The sequence below is a fragment of the Panulirus ornatus genome, chromosome 17, assembly GCF_036320965.1.
Source record: "Panulirus ornatus isolate Po-2019 chromosome 17, ASM3632096v1, whole genome shotgun sequence".
Classification (NCBI taxonomy): domain Eukaryota; kingdom Metazoa; phylum Arthropoda; class Malacostraca; order Decapoda; family Palinuridae; genus Panulirus; species Panulirus ornatus.
This window is the reverse complement of record NC_092240.1, coordinates 55,613,652-55,629,921: the sequence shown is the minus strand read 5'-3', so window position 1 is coordinate 55,629,921 and position 16,270 is coordinate 55,613,652. Positions and strand designations below refer to the sequence as shown.

Genomic DNA, 16,270 nt, shown 5'->3' with positions numbered 1-16,270 from the left:
TCAAAAGTGCTATAGTACTCACTCATCTTTGCCATCACTACAGTGCCCCTCCTGATATCCAAACAATAGTGCCTCCCTGGTCAAACCTTGTGAACTAGGTTCTACATTATAGAAGCAAATGTGAGAGCTCACAACAAAAGTATGGACATTTACCCAAAAGCCTATGAGAATGAAATTATGTGGAAGATAAAGTTGAAAGTTTTGAGTTAACTCGTACATGAGCAAGGGAGTTATGGTCCAAGAAAGCGAAGTCACTGTCTGTGGGTATGTTTGATGGTAAAGCAATCTTGATTATGTCGTATGCATGTAAAGCATAGGCCATAGATAAAAAGGAACATAAGAGGGTGGATGTGCAAAAAATGAAATTCTTAAGGGCAACTTGGGGTGTAAAGAGGGATGATCGAGTACGAATCAGCATGGTAAAAGTGAGATGTGGTAGTACGAAGAGTATGTCTGAGAAAGCTGAAGATGGTGTGTGTTAAAACAAGGGGGAAAATGAACTGTGTGAAAACAAAGACAGAAATAAACCTTATGTTGAGACTAGAATAGAAATTGGGTCTGTTTAGAATTCTAACTGGTGTGGACAATCTGAAAGGGTTAGTGAGGACGGGCTGACTAAGATGGTATAAGTACATGTCAGTTGTGGAGGGGACAAGGAGAAAGTGGAGACCAAATCAGATTTGGAAGGATGGATAAAAAGGTGTTTTGAGTAAATGAAGTCTGAACCTGCCAGAGGGTGTGAGGCATGCATGTGCTAGAACAAACTGGAGGGGGAACACGCCATCAATAGGATGAACCTGGGCACATGAACAGGTCAGGGAAATCATAAAAACATCTATGGGCTTTAGCTATGGTTGGGGGCTCTGGTTCTGGTGAATTATATATAACAGCTGTCGGATGAACATGAGCAAATGGAGCCCTTCTTTGTTCCTGGCACTATTTTTTCATGCAGAAAACAGCAAATAAATATGAAAAAAAATTAATGCAAAAGTTACAGAACTTTAAATAAAAAAAACTTATTAAGGATTTTGTTAACAAATAACTGCATAATGGATTCATTATTCATATTTATCATACTTAATCGCCGTTTCCCGCATCAGTGAGGTAGCACCAGGGAACATGAAGAATGGCCCATCCACTCATACACACATATATATACATAAACTCCCATACAGGCACATATACATACATATCAACATCACATACACAGACATATACATATATACACATGTACATATTCATATTTGCTTGCCTTTATCGATTCTTGTCACTACCCCACCACACAGGAAACAGCATCGCTACCCCCTGCTTCAGCGAGGTAGTGCCAGGAAAACAGACAAAAAAGGCCACATTCGTTTACACTCAGTCTCTAGCTGTCATGTGTAATGCACTGAAAACACAGCCCCCTATCCACATCCAGGCCCCACAGACTTTTCCATGGTTTACTCCGGACGCTTCACATGCCCTAGTTCAGTCTAATGACAGCACGTCGACCCTGGTATACCTAATCATTCTAATTCACTCTATTTTCACATGCCTCTCACTCTCCTGTATGTCTCAGGCCCTGATCGCTCAAAATCTTTTTCACTCCATCCTTCCACCTCCAATTTGGTCTCAAAGTTCTCCTTGTTCCCTCCACCTCTGACACATATATCCTCTTTGTAAATTTTTCCTAACCATTTCAACACACCCTCTTTTGCTCTCTCAACCACACTCTTTTTATTTACACACATCTCCCTTACTTTTTCATTACTTACTCGATCAAACCACCTCACACCACATATAGCCCTTAAACATTTCATTTCCAACACATCTATCCTCCTCTGTACAATCCTATCTATAGCCCATGCCTCACAATCATGTAACATTGTTGGAACTACTATTCCTTCACTGTACATACCCATTTTTGCTCTACAAGATAATGTTCTTTCCTTCCAGACATTCTTCATCGCTCCCAGAACCTTTGCACCCTACCCCATCCTGTGACTCACTTCTGCTTCCATGGTTCCATCTGCTGCGAAGTCCACTCCCAGATATCTGAAACACTTCACTTCCTCTAATTTTTCTCCATTCAAACTTACATCCCAATTAACTTGTCCCTCAACCCTACTGAACCTAATAATCTTGCTCTTATTGTATTCTTAATTGCATGGACAACTATTAATATTCATATCATGCTGTATGTCAAAAAAATTCATACTAAATGTAGACTTTACCAGGGAAATTTTCACTTTTTGATGCACTGTATAGAGCAAGAAGCATTGCATGAGCACCAGATCTTTCGGCTGGGATATATTTTTGACTCTTCCTTCTGCTGCTGCCTTCCTGTAATAAAAGTGAACAGCAATTTATATTCCAACAGTCTTAATGTATGTACTGGCAACAGACCTCCAGTGTTAATTTTCATGGTCTGAAAAAAAGATTCAGAATACAATTCCATTTTTTATGCTTGTTTGCCATTTTGTACATTAACAAGGTAGCATTAGCAACAGACAAAGAACAGCCTCATACTCTCACTTGCTGATATGTATAATGCACAGAAACCAGAGCCCTCTATCCAAAGCCAAACTCCACAGACCTTTCCAGTGTTTTCCTGATCACTTCATATGCCCTGGTTCAGCCCCTATACATCATGTCACTTCCTGTACACTACGACACTTTAGTTCTCTTTGTTCCATGCATACCTTTCACCCTACTTCATGCTCAGACCCAGATACTTTCAAGGCATACTATTTACAGAGAACATTCACAAGGAACTCATATATGTATGACAAAGCATATATGTATCATCTGCAGTAAGTGATTGAAGTAAGAATAATTGTGCAAAGGTTTGAGAGTGATTTGTCTTGATCAAATGGACTAAAATCCATATCCAGCTAGGGCAATTACTATCTATTTCTTTAAGCTACATAGTGCACAGTGGGAAAAAGCATATCAGAGGACACTGGGCCATTTGGTACATACTACTTCTGATCCTAACGATGAAAAAAGGATTTCCCTCCTGGAAAACTTCACATAATGGAGGAGAAAAACTGTAAGTAATGTAATATCCATCTTTTAACTTTATACAATTGCCTTAAACTGACCTTGTTGATTACTGTGGCAGACACTAAATCCTTAGCTCTCTTTCCTGGTGTCCTAATGGCACTGACAGCTTTCCTTCCCTTTTGCTTTGATGGTTCCAACTTGATCTGAGGCAATGCAAGAAAAATAAGACTATAGGTGGAAAACAAACACATCAATTCTACTAAACATGGTGCATGCAAATGAATAAAAAATGATTATTTGTCTATCAATCTAAAACCTAAGACCTCTCCTGCATTAAAGGGGAGGGGCCCATTCAAAGCTTTCTCTGCAAATGATTTAAGCAATTCATTAAAGATTCTTCTACTGTTGTACCTCTCTTCTATCCTATTTCTGACTTTCACCTGTATTTATTCTCAGTTCACCTAAGCATGCTCTTCCCCCTTGTTCTACACAACTCTTGCCTCAAAACCATACCACAACTACTCCATATTTTAGTTTATCAAGCACTACAATGACCATATTTGTTCCTTCAAAGGTCTATCCGTTCTCAGTCTATCAACTCTGCATTCCACTAATCAAATATGTAAGTTATGGGGAATGAAAAACTATTTCTGGGAAGGTTTCTTAACATTTAGAAAATTTATAAAATCTGAAGGGTCCCATGGGTTTGAAACCTTTAAGCCTCTACCTTCCTCACTTTGTTTCTCTATGTAGTGGAAAAGTCACCCTGAATTCCAGATCACCATCCTGTTTTTACAAATGTATGTTTCATATGTGATTACCATTTGTTTGCTATGGGAGCAAAGTTTTACAATCATAGGGGAGAAAGAATACTTCCCATGCATTCCTCATGTGTCGTAGAAGGCAACTAAAGGGGATGGGAGTGGGGGCTAGAAACTCCCCTCCTTGTATCTTAACTTTCTAACCGGGGAAACAGAAGAAGGAATCACGCGGGGAGTGCTCATCCTCCTCAAAGACTCAGATTGGGGTGTCTAAATGTGTGTGGATGTAACCAAGATGAGAAAAAAGGAGAGATAGGTAGTATGTTTGAGGAAAGGAACATAGATGTTTTGGCTCTGAGTGAAATGAAGCTCAAGGGTAAAGGGAAAGAGTGGTTTGGGAATGTCTTGGGAGTAAAGTCAGGGGTTAGTGAGAGAACAAGAGCAAGGGAAGGAGTAACACTACTCCTGAAACAGGAGTAGTGGGAGTATGTGATAGGGTGTAAGAAAGTGAACTGTAGATTGATATGGGTAAAACTGGAAGTGGATGGAGAGAGATGGGTGATTATCGTTGCATATGCACCTGGGCATGAGAAGAAAGATCATGAGAGGCAAGTGTTGTGGGAGCAGCACAGTGAGTGTGTTAGTAGTTCTGATGCACGAGACGGGGTTATAGTGATGGATGATTTGAATGCAAAGGTGAGTAATGTGGCAGTTGAGGGAATAATTGATGTACATGGGGTGTTCAGTGTTGTAAATGGAAATTATGAAGAGCTTGTAGATTTATGTGCTGAAAAAGGACTGGTGATTGGGAATGCCTGGTTTAAAAAGAGAGATATACATAAGTATACGTATGTAAGTAAGAGAGATGGCCAGAGAGCATTATTGCATTATGTGTTAATTGATAGGTGCGCAAAAGAGAGACTTTTGGATGTTAATGTGCTGAGAAGTGCAACTGGAGGGATGTCTGATCATTATCTTGTGGAGGCAAAGGTGAAGATTTGTAGAGATTTTCAGAAAAGAAGAGAGAATGATGGGGTGAAGAGAGTGGTGAGAGTAAGTGAGCTTGGGAAGAAGACTTGTGTGAGGAAGTACCAGGAGAGACTGAGTACAGAATGGAAAAAGGTGAGAACAAAGGACGTAAGGTGAGTGGGGGAGCAATGGGATGTATTTAGGGAAGCAGTGATGGCTTGTGCAAAAGATGCTTGTGGCATAAGAAGCGTGGGAGATGGGCAGATTAGAAAGGGTAAGTGAGTGGTGGGATGAAGAAGTAAGATTATTAGTGAAAGAGAAGAGAGAGGCATTTGGACAACTTTTGCAGGGAAAAAATGCAAATGAGTGGGAGATGTATAAAAGAAAGAGGCAGGAGGTCAAAAGAAAGGTGCAAGAGGCAAAAAAGAGGGCAAATGAGAGTTGAGGTGAGAGAGTATCATTAAATTTTAGGGAGATTAAAAAGATGTTTTGGAAGGAGGTAAATAAAGTGCATAAGACAAGGGAGCAAATGGGAACTTCAGTGAAGGGCGCAAATGGGGAGGTGATAACAAGTAGTGGTGATGTGAGAAGGAGATGGAGTGAGTATTTTGAAGGTTTGTTGAATGTGTTTGATGATAGAGTGGCAGATATAGGGTGTTTTGGTCGAGGTGGTGTGCAAAGTGAGAGGGTTAGGGAAAATGATTTGGTAAACAGAGAAGAGGTAGTGAAAGCTTTGTGGAAGATGAAAGCCGGCAAGGCAGCAGGTTTGGATGGTATTGCAGTGGAATTTATTAAAAAAGGGGGTGACTGTATTGTTGACTGGTTGGTAAGGTTATTTAATGTATGTATAACTCATGGTGAGGTGCCTGAGGATTGGCGGAATGCGTGCATAGTGCCATTGTACAAAGGCAAAGGGGATAAGAGTGAGTGCTCAAATTACAGAGGTATAAGTTTGTTGAGTATTCCTGGTAAATTATATGGGAGGGTATTGATTGAGAGGGTGAAGGCATGTACAGAGCATCAGATTGGGGAAGAGCAGTGTGGTTTCAGAAGTGGTAGAGGATGTGTGGATCAGGTGTTTGCTTTGAAGAATGTATGTGAGAAATACTTAGAAAAGCAAATGGATTTGTATGTAGCATTTATGGATCTGGAGAAGGCATATGATAGAGTTGATAGAGATGCTCTGTGGAAGGTATTAAGAATATATGGTGTGGGAGGAAAGTTGTTAGAAGCAGTGAAAAGTTTTTATCGAGGATGTAAGGCATGTGTACGTGTAGGAAGAGAAGAAAGTGATTGGTTCTCAGTGAATGTAGGTTTGCGGCAGGGGTGTGTGATGTCTCCATGGTTGTTTAATTTGTCTATGGATGGGGTTGTTAGGGAGGTAAATGCAAGAGTTTTGGAAAGAGGGGCAAGTATGAAGTCTGTTGGGGATGAGAGAGCTTGGGAAGTGAGTCAGTTGTTGTTCGCTGATGATACAGCGCTGGTGGCTGATTCATGTGAGAAACTGCAGAAGCTGGTGACTGAGTTTGGTAAAGTGTGTGGAAGAAGAAAGTAAGAGTAAATGTGAATAAGAGCAAGGTTATTAGGTACAGTAGGGTTGAGGGTCAAGTCAATTGGGAGGTGAGTTTGAATGGAGAAAAACTGGAGGAAGTGAAGTGTTTTAGATATCTGGGAGTGGATCTGGCAGCGGATGGAACCATGGAAGCGGAAGTGGATCATAGGGTGGGGGAGGGGGCGAAAATTCTGGGGGCCTTGAAGAATGTGTGGAAGTCGAGAACATTATCTCGGAAAGCAAAAATGGGTATGTTTGAAGGAATAGTGGTTCCAACAATGTTGTATGGTTGCGAGGCGTGGGCTATGGATAGAGTTGTGCGCAGGAGGATGGATGTGCTGGAAATGAGATGTCTGAGGACAATGTGTGGTGTGAGGTGGTTTGATCGAGTGAGTAACGTAAGGGTAAGAGAGATGTGTGGAAATAAAAAGAGCGTGGTTGAGAGAGCAGAAGAGGGTGTTTTGAAGTGGTTTGGGCACATGGAGAGAATAAGTGAGGAAAGATTGACCAAGAGGATATATGTGTCGGAGGTGGAGGGAACGAGGAGAAGAGGGAGACCAAATTGGAGGTGGAAAGATGGAGTGAAAAAGATTTTGTGTGATCGGGGCCTGAACATGCAGGAGGGTGAAAGGAGGGCAAGGAATAGAGTGAATTGGAGCGATGTGGTATACCGGGGTTGACGTGCTGTCAGTGGATTGAATCAAGGCATGTGAAGCGTCTGGGGTAAACCATGGAAAGCTGTGTAGGTATGTATATTTGCGTGTGTGGACGTATGTATATACATGTGTATGGGGGGGGGGGTTGGGCCATTTCTTTCATCTGTTTCCGTGCGCTACCTCGCAAACGCGGGAGACAGCGACAAAGTATAATAAAAAAAAATGATAAAGACAAGGGAACAAATGGGAACATCAGTGAAGGGGGCTAATGGGGAGGTGATAACAAGTAGTGGTGATGTGAGAAGATGGAGTGAGTATTTTGAAGGTTTGTTGAATGTGTTTGATGATAGAGTGGCAGATATAGGGTGTTTTGGTCGAGGTGGTGTGCAAAGTGAAAGGGTTAGGGAAAATGATTTGGTAAACAGAAAAGAGGTAGTAAAAGCTTTGTGGAAGATGAAAGCCGGCAAGGCAGCAGGTTTGGATATTATTGCAGTGGAATTTATTAAAAAAGGGGGTGACTGTATTGTTGACTGGTTGGTAAGGTTATTTAATGTATGTATGACTCATGGAGAGATGCCTGAGGATTGGCAGAATGCTTGCATAGTGCCACTGTACAAAGGCAAAGGGGATAAGAGTGAGTGCTCAAATTACAGAGGTATAAGTTTGTTGAGTATTCCTGTGAAATTATATGGGAGGGTATTGATTGAGAGGATGAAGGCATGTACAGAACATCAGATTGGGGAAGAGCAGTGTGGTTTTAGAAGTGGTAGAGGATGTGTGGATCAGGTGTTTGCTTTGAAGAATGTATGTGAGAAATACTTCGAAAAGCAAATGGGTTTGTATGTAGCATTTATGGATCTGGAGAAGGCATACAACAGAACTGATAGAGATGCTTTGTGGAAGGTATTAAGAATATATGGTGTAGGAGGTAAGTTGTTAGAAGCAGTGAAAAGTTTTTATCAAGGAAGTAAGGCATGTGTACGTGTAGGAAGAAAGGAAAGTGGTTGGTTCTCAGTGAATGTTGGTTTGCGACAGGGGTGTGTGATGTCTCCATGGTTGTTTAATTTGTTTATGGATGGGGTTATTAGGGAGGTGAATGCAAGAGTTTTGGAAAGAGGGGCAAGTATGTAGTCAGTTGTGGATGAGAGAGCTTGAGAAGTGAGTCAGTTGCTGTTCGGTGATGATACAGCGCTGGTGGCTGATTCGTGTGAGAAACTGCAGAAGCCGGTGACTGAGTTTGGTAAAGTGTGTGAAAGAAGAAAGTTGAGAGTAAATGTGAATAAGAGTAAGATTTGGCAGCAGATGGAACCATGGAAGCGGAAGTGAATCATAGGGTGGGGGAGGGGGAGAAAGTTCTGAGAGCATTGAAAAATGTGTGGATGTCAAGAACGTTATCTTGGAAAGCAAAAATGGGTATGTTTGAAGGAATAGTGGTTCCAACAATGTTATATGGTTGCGAGGCATGGGCTATCGATAGAGTTGTGTGGAGGAGGGTGGATGTGCTGGAAATGAGATGTTTGAGGACAATACGTGGTGTGAGGTGGTTTGATTGAGTAAGTAATGAAAGGGTAATAGAGATGTGTGGTAATAAAAAGAGTGTGGTTGAGAGAGCAGAAGAGGGTGTTTTGAAATGGTTTGGTCACATGGAGAGAATGAGTGAGGAAAGATTGACAAAGAGGATATATGTGTCAGAGAGGTGGAGGGAATGAGGAGAAGTGGGAGACCAAATTGGAGGTGGAAAGATGAAATGAAAAAGCTTTTGAGTGATCAAGGCCTGAACATGCAGGTGGGTGAAAGGTGTGCAAGGAATAGAATGAATTGGAACGGTGTGGCATACCAGGATCGACGTGCTGTCAATGGATTGAACCAGGCCATGTGAAGCGTCTGGGGTAAACCATGGAAAGTTTAGTGGGGCCTGGATGGGGAACGGGAGATGTGGTTTCAGTGCATTATACATGACAGCTAGAGACTGAGTGTGAACGAATGTGGCCTTTGTTGTCTTTTCCTAGCGCTACCTCATGCACATACGGGGGGAGGCGTTTTTTTTTCTTGTCGTTTCATGTGTGGCGGGGTGGCGACGGGAATGAATAAGGGCAGACAGTATGAATTATGTACATGTGTATATATGCATATGTCTGTCTGTGTATATATGTGAATACATTGAGATGTACAGGTATGTATATGTGCTGTGTGTAGACGTGTATGTATATACATGTGTATGTGGGTGGGTTCGGCCATTCTCACGTCTGTTTCCTTGCGCTACCTCGCTAACGCGGGAGACAGCGACAAAGTATAATTTAAATACATATTATAACAGGCGGTGAAGGGTTCGCATTCCTCGCGTGTCGTAGAAAGCGACTAGAGGGGATGGGAGCGGGGGGACAGAAATCCTCCCCTCCTTGTATTTTTTTAACTTTCTAAAATGGGAAACAGAAGAAGGAGTCACGCGGGGAGTGCTCATCCTCCTCGAAGGCTCAGATTGAGGTGCCTAAATGTGGGTGGATGTAACCAAGATGTGAAAAAAGGAGAGATAGGTAGTATGTTTGAGGAAAGGAACCTGGATGTTTTGGCTCTGAGTGAAACGAAGCTCAAGGGTAAAGGGGAAGAGTGGTTTGGGAATGTCTTGGGAGTAAAGTCAGGGGTTAGTGAGAGGACAAGAGCAAGGGAAGGAGTAGCAGTACTCCTGAAACAGGAGTAGTGGGAGTATGTGATAGAATGTAAGAAAGTAAATTCTCGATTAATATGGGTAAAACTGAAAGTTGATGGAGAGAGATGGGTGATTATTGGTGCATATGCACCTGGGCATGAGAAGAAAGATCATGAGAGGCAAGTGTTTTGGGAGCAGCTGAATGAGTGTGTTAGTGGTTTTGATGCATGAGACCGGGTTATAGTGATGGGTGATTTGAATGCAAAGGTGAGTAATGTGGCAGTTGAGGGAATAATTGGTATACATGGGGTGTTCAGTGTTGTAAATGGAAATGGTGAAGAGCTTGTAGATTTATGTGCTGAAAAAGGACTGATGATTGGGAATACCTGGTTTAAAAAGCGAGATATACATAAGTATACTTATGTAAGTAGGAGAGATGGCCAGAGAGCGTTATTGGATTACGTGTTAATTGACAGGCGTGCGAAAGAGAGACTTTTGGATGTTAATGTGCTGAGAGGTGCAACTGGAGGGATGTCTGATCATTATCTTGTGGAGGCTAAGGTGAAGATTTGTATGGGTTTTCAGAAAAGAAGAGTGAATGTTGGGGTGAAGAGGGTGGTGAGAGTAAGTGAGCTTGGGAAGGAGACTTGTGTGAGGAAGTACCAGGAGAGACTGAGTACAGAATGGAAAAAGGTGAGAACAATGGAAGTAAGGGGAGTGGGGGAGGAATGGGATGTATTTAGGGAATCAGTGATGGATTGCGCAAAAGATGCTTGTGGCATGAGAAGAGTGGGAGGTGGGTTGATTAGAAAGGGTAGTGAGTGGTGGGATGAAGAAGTAAGAGTATTAGTGGAAGAGAAGAGAGAGGCATTTGGACGATTTTTGCAGGGAAAAAATGCAATTGAGTGGGAGATGTATAAAAGAAAGAGACAGGAGGTCAAGAGAAAGGTGCAAGAGGTGAAAAAAAGGGCAAATGAGAGTTGGGGTGAGAGAGTATCATTAAATTTTAGGGAGAATAAAAAGATGTTCTGGAAGGAGGTAAATAAAGTGCGTAAGACAAGGGAGCAAATGGGAACTTCAGTGAAGGGCGCAAATGGGGAGGTGATAACAAGTAGTGGTGATGTGAGAAGGAGATGGAGTAAGTATTTTGAAGGTTTGTTGAATGTGTTTGTGATAGAGTGGCAGATATAGGGTGTTTTGGTGAGGTGGTGTGCAAAGTGAGAGGGTTAGGGAAAATGATTTGGTAAACAGAGAAGAGGTAGTGAAAGCTTTGCGGAAGATGAAAGCCGGCAAGGCAGCAGGTTTGGATGGTATTGCAGTGGAATTTATTAAAAAAGGGGGTGACTGTATTGTTGACTGGTTGGTAAGGTTATTTAATGTATGTATGACTCATGGTGAGGTGCCTGAGGATTGGCGGAATGCGTGCATAGTGCCATTGTACAAAGGCAAAGGGGATAAGAGTGAGTGCTCAAATTACAGAGGTATAAGTTTGTTGAGTATTCCTGGTAAATTATATGGGAGGGTATTGATTGAGAGGGTGAAGGCATGTACAGAGCATCAGATTGGGGAAGAGCAGTGTGGTTTCAGAAGTGGTAGAGGATGTGTGGATCAGGTGTTTGCTTTGAAGAATGTGTGTGAGAAATACTTAGAAAAGCAAATGGATTTGTATGTAGCATTTATGGATCTGGAGAAGGCATATGATAGAGTTGATAGAGATGCTCTGTGGAAGGTATTACGAATATATGGTGTGGGTGGCAAGTTGTTAGAAGCAGTGAAAAGTTTTTATCGAGGATGTAAGGCATGTGTACGTGTAGGAAGAGAGGAAAGTGATTGGTTCTCAGTGAATGTAGGTTTGCGGCAGGGGTGTGTGATGTCTCCATGGTTGTTTAATATGTTTATGGATGGGGTTGTTAGGGAGGTGAATGTAAGAGTTTTGGAAAGAGGGGCAAGTATGAAGTCTGTTGTGAATGAGAGAGCTTGGGAAGTGAGTCAGTTGTTGTTCGCTGATGATACAGCGCTGGTGGCTGATTCATGTGAGAAACTGCAGAAGCTGGTGACTGAGTTTGGTAAAGTGTGTGGAAGAAGAAAGTTAAGAGTAAATGTGAATAAGAGCAAGGTTATTAGGTACAGTAGGGTTGAGGGTCAAGTCAATTGGGAGGTGAGTTTGAATGGAGAAAAACTGGAGGAAGTGAAGTGTTTCAGATATCTGGGAGTGGATCTGGCAGCGGCTGGAACCATGGAAGCGGAAGTGGATCATAGGGTGGGGGAGGGGGCGAAAATTCTGGGAGCCTTGAAGAATGTGTGGAAGTCGAGAACATTATCTCGGAAAGCAAAAATGGGTATGTTTGAAGGAATAGTGGTTCCAACAATGTTGTATGGTTGCGAGGCGTGGGCTATGGATAGAGTTGTGCGCAGGAGGATGGATGTGCTGGAAATGAGATGTTTGAGGACAATGTGTGGTGTGAGGTGGTTTGACCGAGTGAGTAACGTAAGGGTAAGAGAGATGTGTGGAAATAAAAAGAGCGTGGTTGAGAGAGCAGAGGAGGGTGTTTTGAAATGGTTTGGGCACATGGAGAGAATGAGTGAGGAAAGATTGACCAAGAGGATATATGTGTCGGAGGTGGAGGGAACGAGAATAAGAGGGAGACCAAATTGGAGGTGGAAAGATGGAGTGAAAAAGATTTTGTGTGATCGGGGCCTGCACATGCAGGAGGGTGAAAGGAGGGCAAGGAATAGAGTGAATTGGAGCAAAGTGGTATACCGGGGTTGACGTGCTGTCAGTGGATTGAATCAAGGCATGTGAAGCGTCTGGGGTAAACCATGGAAAGCTGTGTAGGTATGTATATTTGCGTGTGTGGACGTATGTATATACATGTGTATGGGGGTGGGTTGGGCCATTTCTTTCGTCTGTTTCCTTGCGCTACCTCGCAAACGCGGGAGACAGCGACAAAGAAAAAAAAAAAAAAAAAAAATAACATCTCTTAACCTTCGACATACATGACATCTACCTTTATGTGTACATACCCCTACTTCATTGACCAGCCCCATAGGAGAGAATTAGCAGTTGTGTTGTTTGCAAACCAGGTGCCCTGTCTCTGAACTGAACCCAAACCCATTAGATTAGTAATTCAAAATGCTAACCACTGCACCATAGAGGCTCACATGTAATAATCTATGTGTACTGTACAAAGAGAGATTTTTACATTCATGGGGCCCCAATTTCAATGTATGTATGGGTCATGGTGAGGTGCCTAAATAATGGGAAAATGCACATATAGTGCCATTCTATAAAGGCAAGGGGTATAAAGATGAGTGTTCAAACTGCAGATGTATAAGTTTGTTAAAAACCTTGATAAGTTGTATAAGAGGGTATTGATTGAAAGAGTGAAAACATGTAAAGATCATCAGACTGGGGAGGAGCACTGTGGTTTCACCAGTGGGAGACGATGTGTGCAACATGTGTTTGCTTTAAAAAATATGTGCGAGAAATGCTTAAGAGAAACAGATGGATTTTTATGTGGCATTCGTGGATCTGGAAAATGCATACAACAGGGTTAATAGAGATACCTTGAAGCATACAACAGGGTTGATAGAGATGCCTTGAAGCATACGATATGGTTGATAGATATGCCTTCAGGAAGTTCTTAGGAATATATGGGGTGGGAGGTAAGCTGCTAGGAGCAGAGAAATCTTTTTCAGGGGTTTGAGGAATGTGTAAAAGTAGGAAGAGAGGAGGGTGAAAGGTTCAAAATGAAGGTTGGTCTGCAGTAGGGATGCGTGATGTCACAATGGATGTTCAATTTGTTTATGAATGCAGTGGTGAGGGAGGTAAATGCATGTCTTGGAGAGAGGTGTGAGTATGCAGTCTGTGGGGAATGAGAGGGCCTGGGAAGTGAGTTATTTGTTATTTGCCGATGCTAAAGCACTAGTGGCACATACAAGTGAGGAACTGCAGAAGTTAGGGACTCAGTTTGGAAGTGTGTGTTACAGGAGGAAGTTGAGAGTAAAAGTGAAGTAAAGCAAGGTTATCATGTTTAGCAGGGTTGAGGGACAAGTTAGCTGGGGTGTAAGTTTAGATGGAGAAAACTTGAAGGAAGCAAAGTGTTTCAGATACCTGGGAGTGGACATAGCAATGAATGGAACCATGGAAGTGGAAGTGAGTCATAGGGTGGGTAAGGGGGTGAAGGTTTAAGTAGTCCTGAACAATTTGTGGAGAGAACAATATCTGGGTGGACAAAAATGGGTATGTTTGAAGCTATAGTAGTCCCAACAATATCATATGGATGCAAGGCATGAATTATAGAAAAGTTTGTGTACAGGAGGGTGGAAGCATTGGATATGAAATGTCTGAGGACAATATGTGGTGTGAGATGGTCTGATCAAGTAAGTAATGAAAAGGGGAGAGAGGTGTGGTAATAAAATAAATATGGTTGAAAGAGCTGAAGAGAGTATGCAGAACTGGTTTGAGCATATGGAGAAAATGAGTGAGGAAAGGTTGACAAAGATGACATATGTGTCAGAAGTGGAGCGAACATGGAGAACAGGAAGACCAAATTGGAGATGGAGGGATGGAATGAAAAGATTTTGAGCGATCAGGGCCTGAACAAGTAGGAGGATGAAATGTGTGCATGGCATAGAGAGAATTGGAGCAATGTAGTATACTAGGGTGCTGTCAATTGACTGAAACAGGGCATGTGAAGTGTCCAGGGCAAACCATGGGAAGGTCTGTGGGGCCTGGTTGTGCATGGGGAGCCGTGATTTCAGTGCAGTACGGACAACAGCTAGAGAAAGGACGAGTGGATGTGGCCCTTTTTTTGTTTCTGATGCTACCTCACTAATGTGGGAAACCGCAATCAAGTATGAAAGAAAATTAAGCAATTATTAACAGTGAAGGAAATTAATCATGAACTCCAATTTGAATGTAAAAATTAAACCCATTAAAGTTTACTTGTGTCTTTACCTTATGAACTTGATCCCAATCAACTGGTCCATTTTCCTCTATGTGTTTTTGTAGGCGATCATCCAGCATCTGACAGATTTTTTCTCCAAAATGTTCCAATAATTTACAGTCTTTGCCAGAGTACAGAGGCAATGGAAACCGCTGAAGTGACTTTCGAGCCTGTAGAAAAAATAATCAATGAATCTAATACATCACTATGATATGAAGTCTTCTTATACAGAATACTGCAATCTCTGGCAACATATACGAACAACCAAGAGAAATATGTATTGTAATGACCATCAAATACTTTATGACTTCATGAGATACAAAAGTGATTATGTAAGAGATTCCAATGAAACCACAACGGTAAAACTGCCTCAAAACAGGTTATTAAGGAAGCTGGAATTTCAGGCTGGGAGTAAGAAAAGACTTCTTATACGGACCAAAAAGTACCTACCCTTTCAACTGCAACCTAATCATATATCTTATCTGGTATACTTAACAGAATTATACCTCTATAATTCAAATAATTGTTTTAGTCCCCCTTGCCTTTACACAGTGGCAATATAATAATCATGCAGTCTGCCAGTTCTTAGGCATCTGGCCTGAGGATTAACCAACGAACAATGTCATTCCTGTTCTTGATTTAACCACAATATAAACCAATCTTGAAGCTTTATAGTACACCCCACTTATGATGGACTTCAATGTACTTGGAGTCCCTGACTTATGGATCTCCTATCTACGAACACCCATAACTCTGAAAGAGCTCAAAAAACCCAGTCATTTCTTAGTCAGACATATAACAAATTACTTATACTCACAAACAGCAGAACTTTTTAAATGTGCATTTTTCATTAGATTTTGATTAATATGATTTTTTTGAGTTATATTCATTTCAGAATATAGTACTTAATACATTATTACAGTCACGTACAGGTATTTACTCCAATTTCATCCAAATTCTCATTTCTTTATATTTTCTGATATGAAAATTTCAACTCATGAAAAGGGTCTGCAAACATAATCTTGTTTCTGTAAGTTGGAGGCTCCCAGTAATGGACATCTGGTTTCTATAATGGACGCCTTTAACCTTATCAGACCAAGTTTGGGATATACTAACATTTCCATTGCAGCCCAGTGCAATGCAAATTTGATCTGAACAGCTAGAGATCCATTGTAATGTGTTTGGGATGCAACAGAACATGTGCCTGCTGCACATCACTTCAGTGCATTTTTCTTTATCTTACTAAAGTACAATGTTCTCTCTATACATATACGTACAATTTTATAGCGAGTCCTCTTCTAATGGAGCCTCATATCACAGATTTCTGTTTAATGGACATGAAAAAATATTCTTTTAACAAATAGTGCTCCTCTTAACATACTTATACTTAATAACCTCTCCATTCCACATGTGTCATTTACACACCATCCATTAATGTCTGCAGACCCCCAACCCCATTAATTCAAATATATATCTATGTATTTGCCTTTCCTTTCCAACATTTTCCAGATCACCATTCCTATTTCTATAGACAGCACAAAATTTTACCCACTTTCACATCTGGGACTTACCATCAGTAGCCACAGCCACCGCCTATGCATTCAGATTCCATCTACATACCTATCTATATTTTTTATGTCAATCCCTTTGGGAACTTCCTCAAGGGGATGGCTAAGGCAAATACAGTCTCCATAACTGGTGAACTCCAGTACCGCTTCAAAGCCCTTAGTGCCTCACCCTGAACAGGC

The 16,270-nt window shown here is 41.6% G+C and overlaps 1 protein-coding gene across 1 annotated transcript in view; it reads right to left on the bottom strand.

Annotated features, from left to right (window-relative positions):
* mus81 (mus81 structure-specific endonuclease subunit) overlaps window positions 1–16,270 on the bottom strand; it is an 83,100-nt gene that overhangs the window by 52,285 nt on the left and 14,545 nt on the right. The window contains 3 exon segments of the mRNA XM_071672650.1: window positions 2,217–2,325; window positions 3,087–3,191; window positions 14,534–14,692. Of these exon segments, the coding sequence (XP_071528751.1) occupies window positions 2,217–2,325; window positions 3,087–3,191; window positions 14,534–14,692 (373 nt within the window).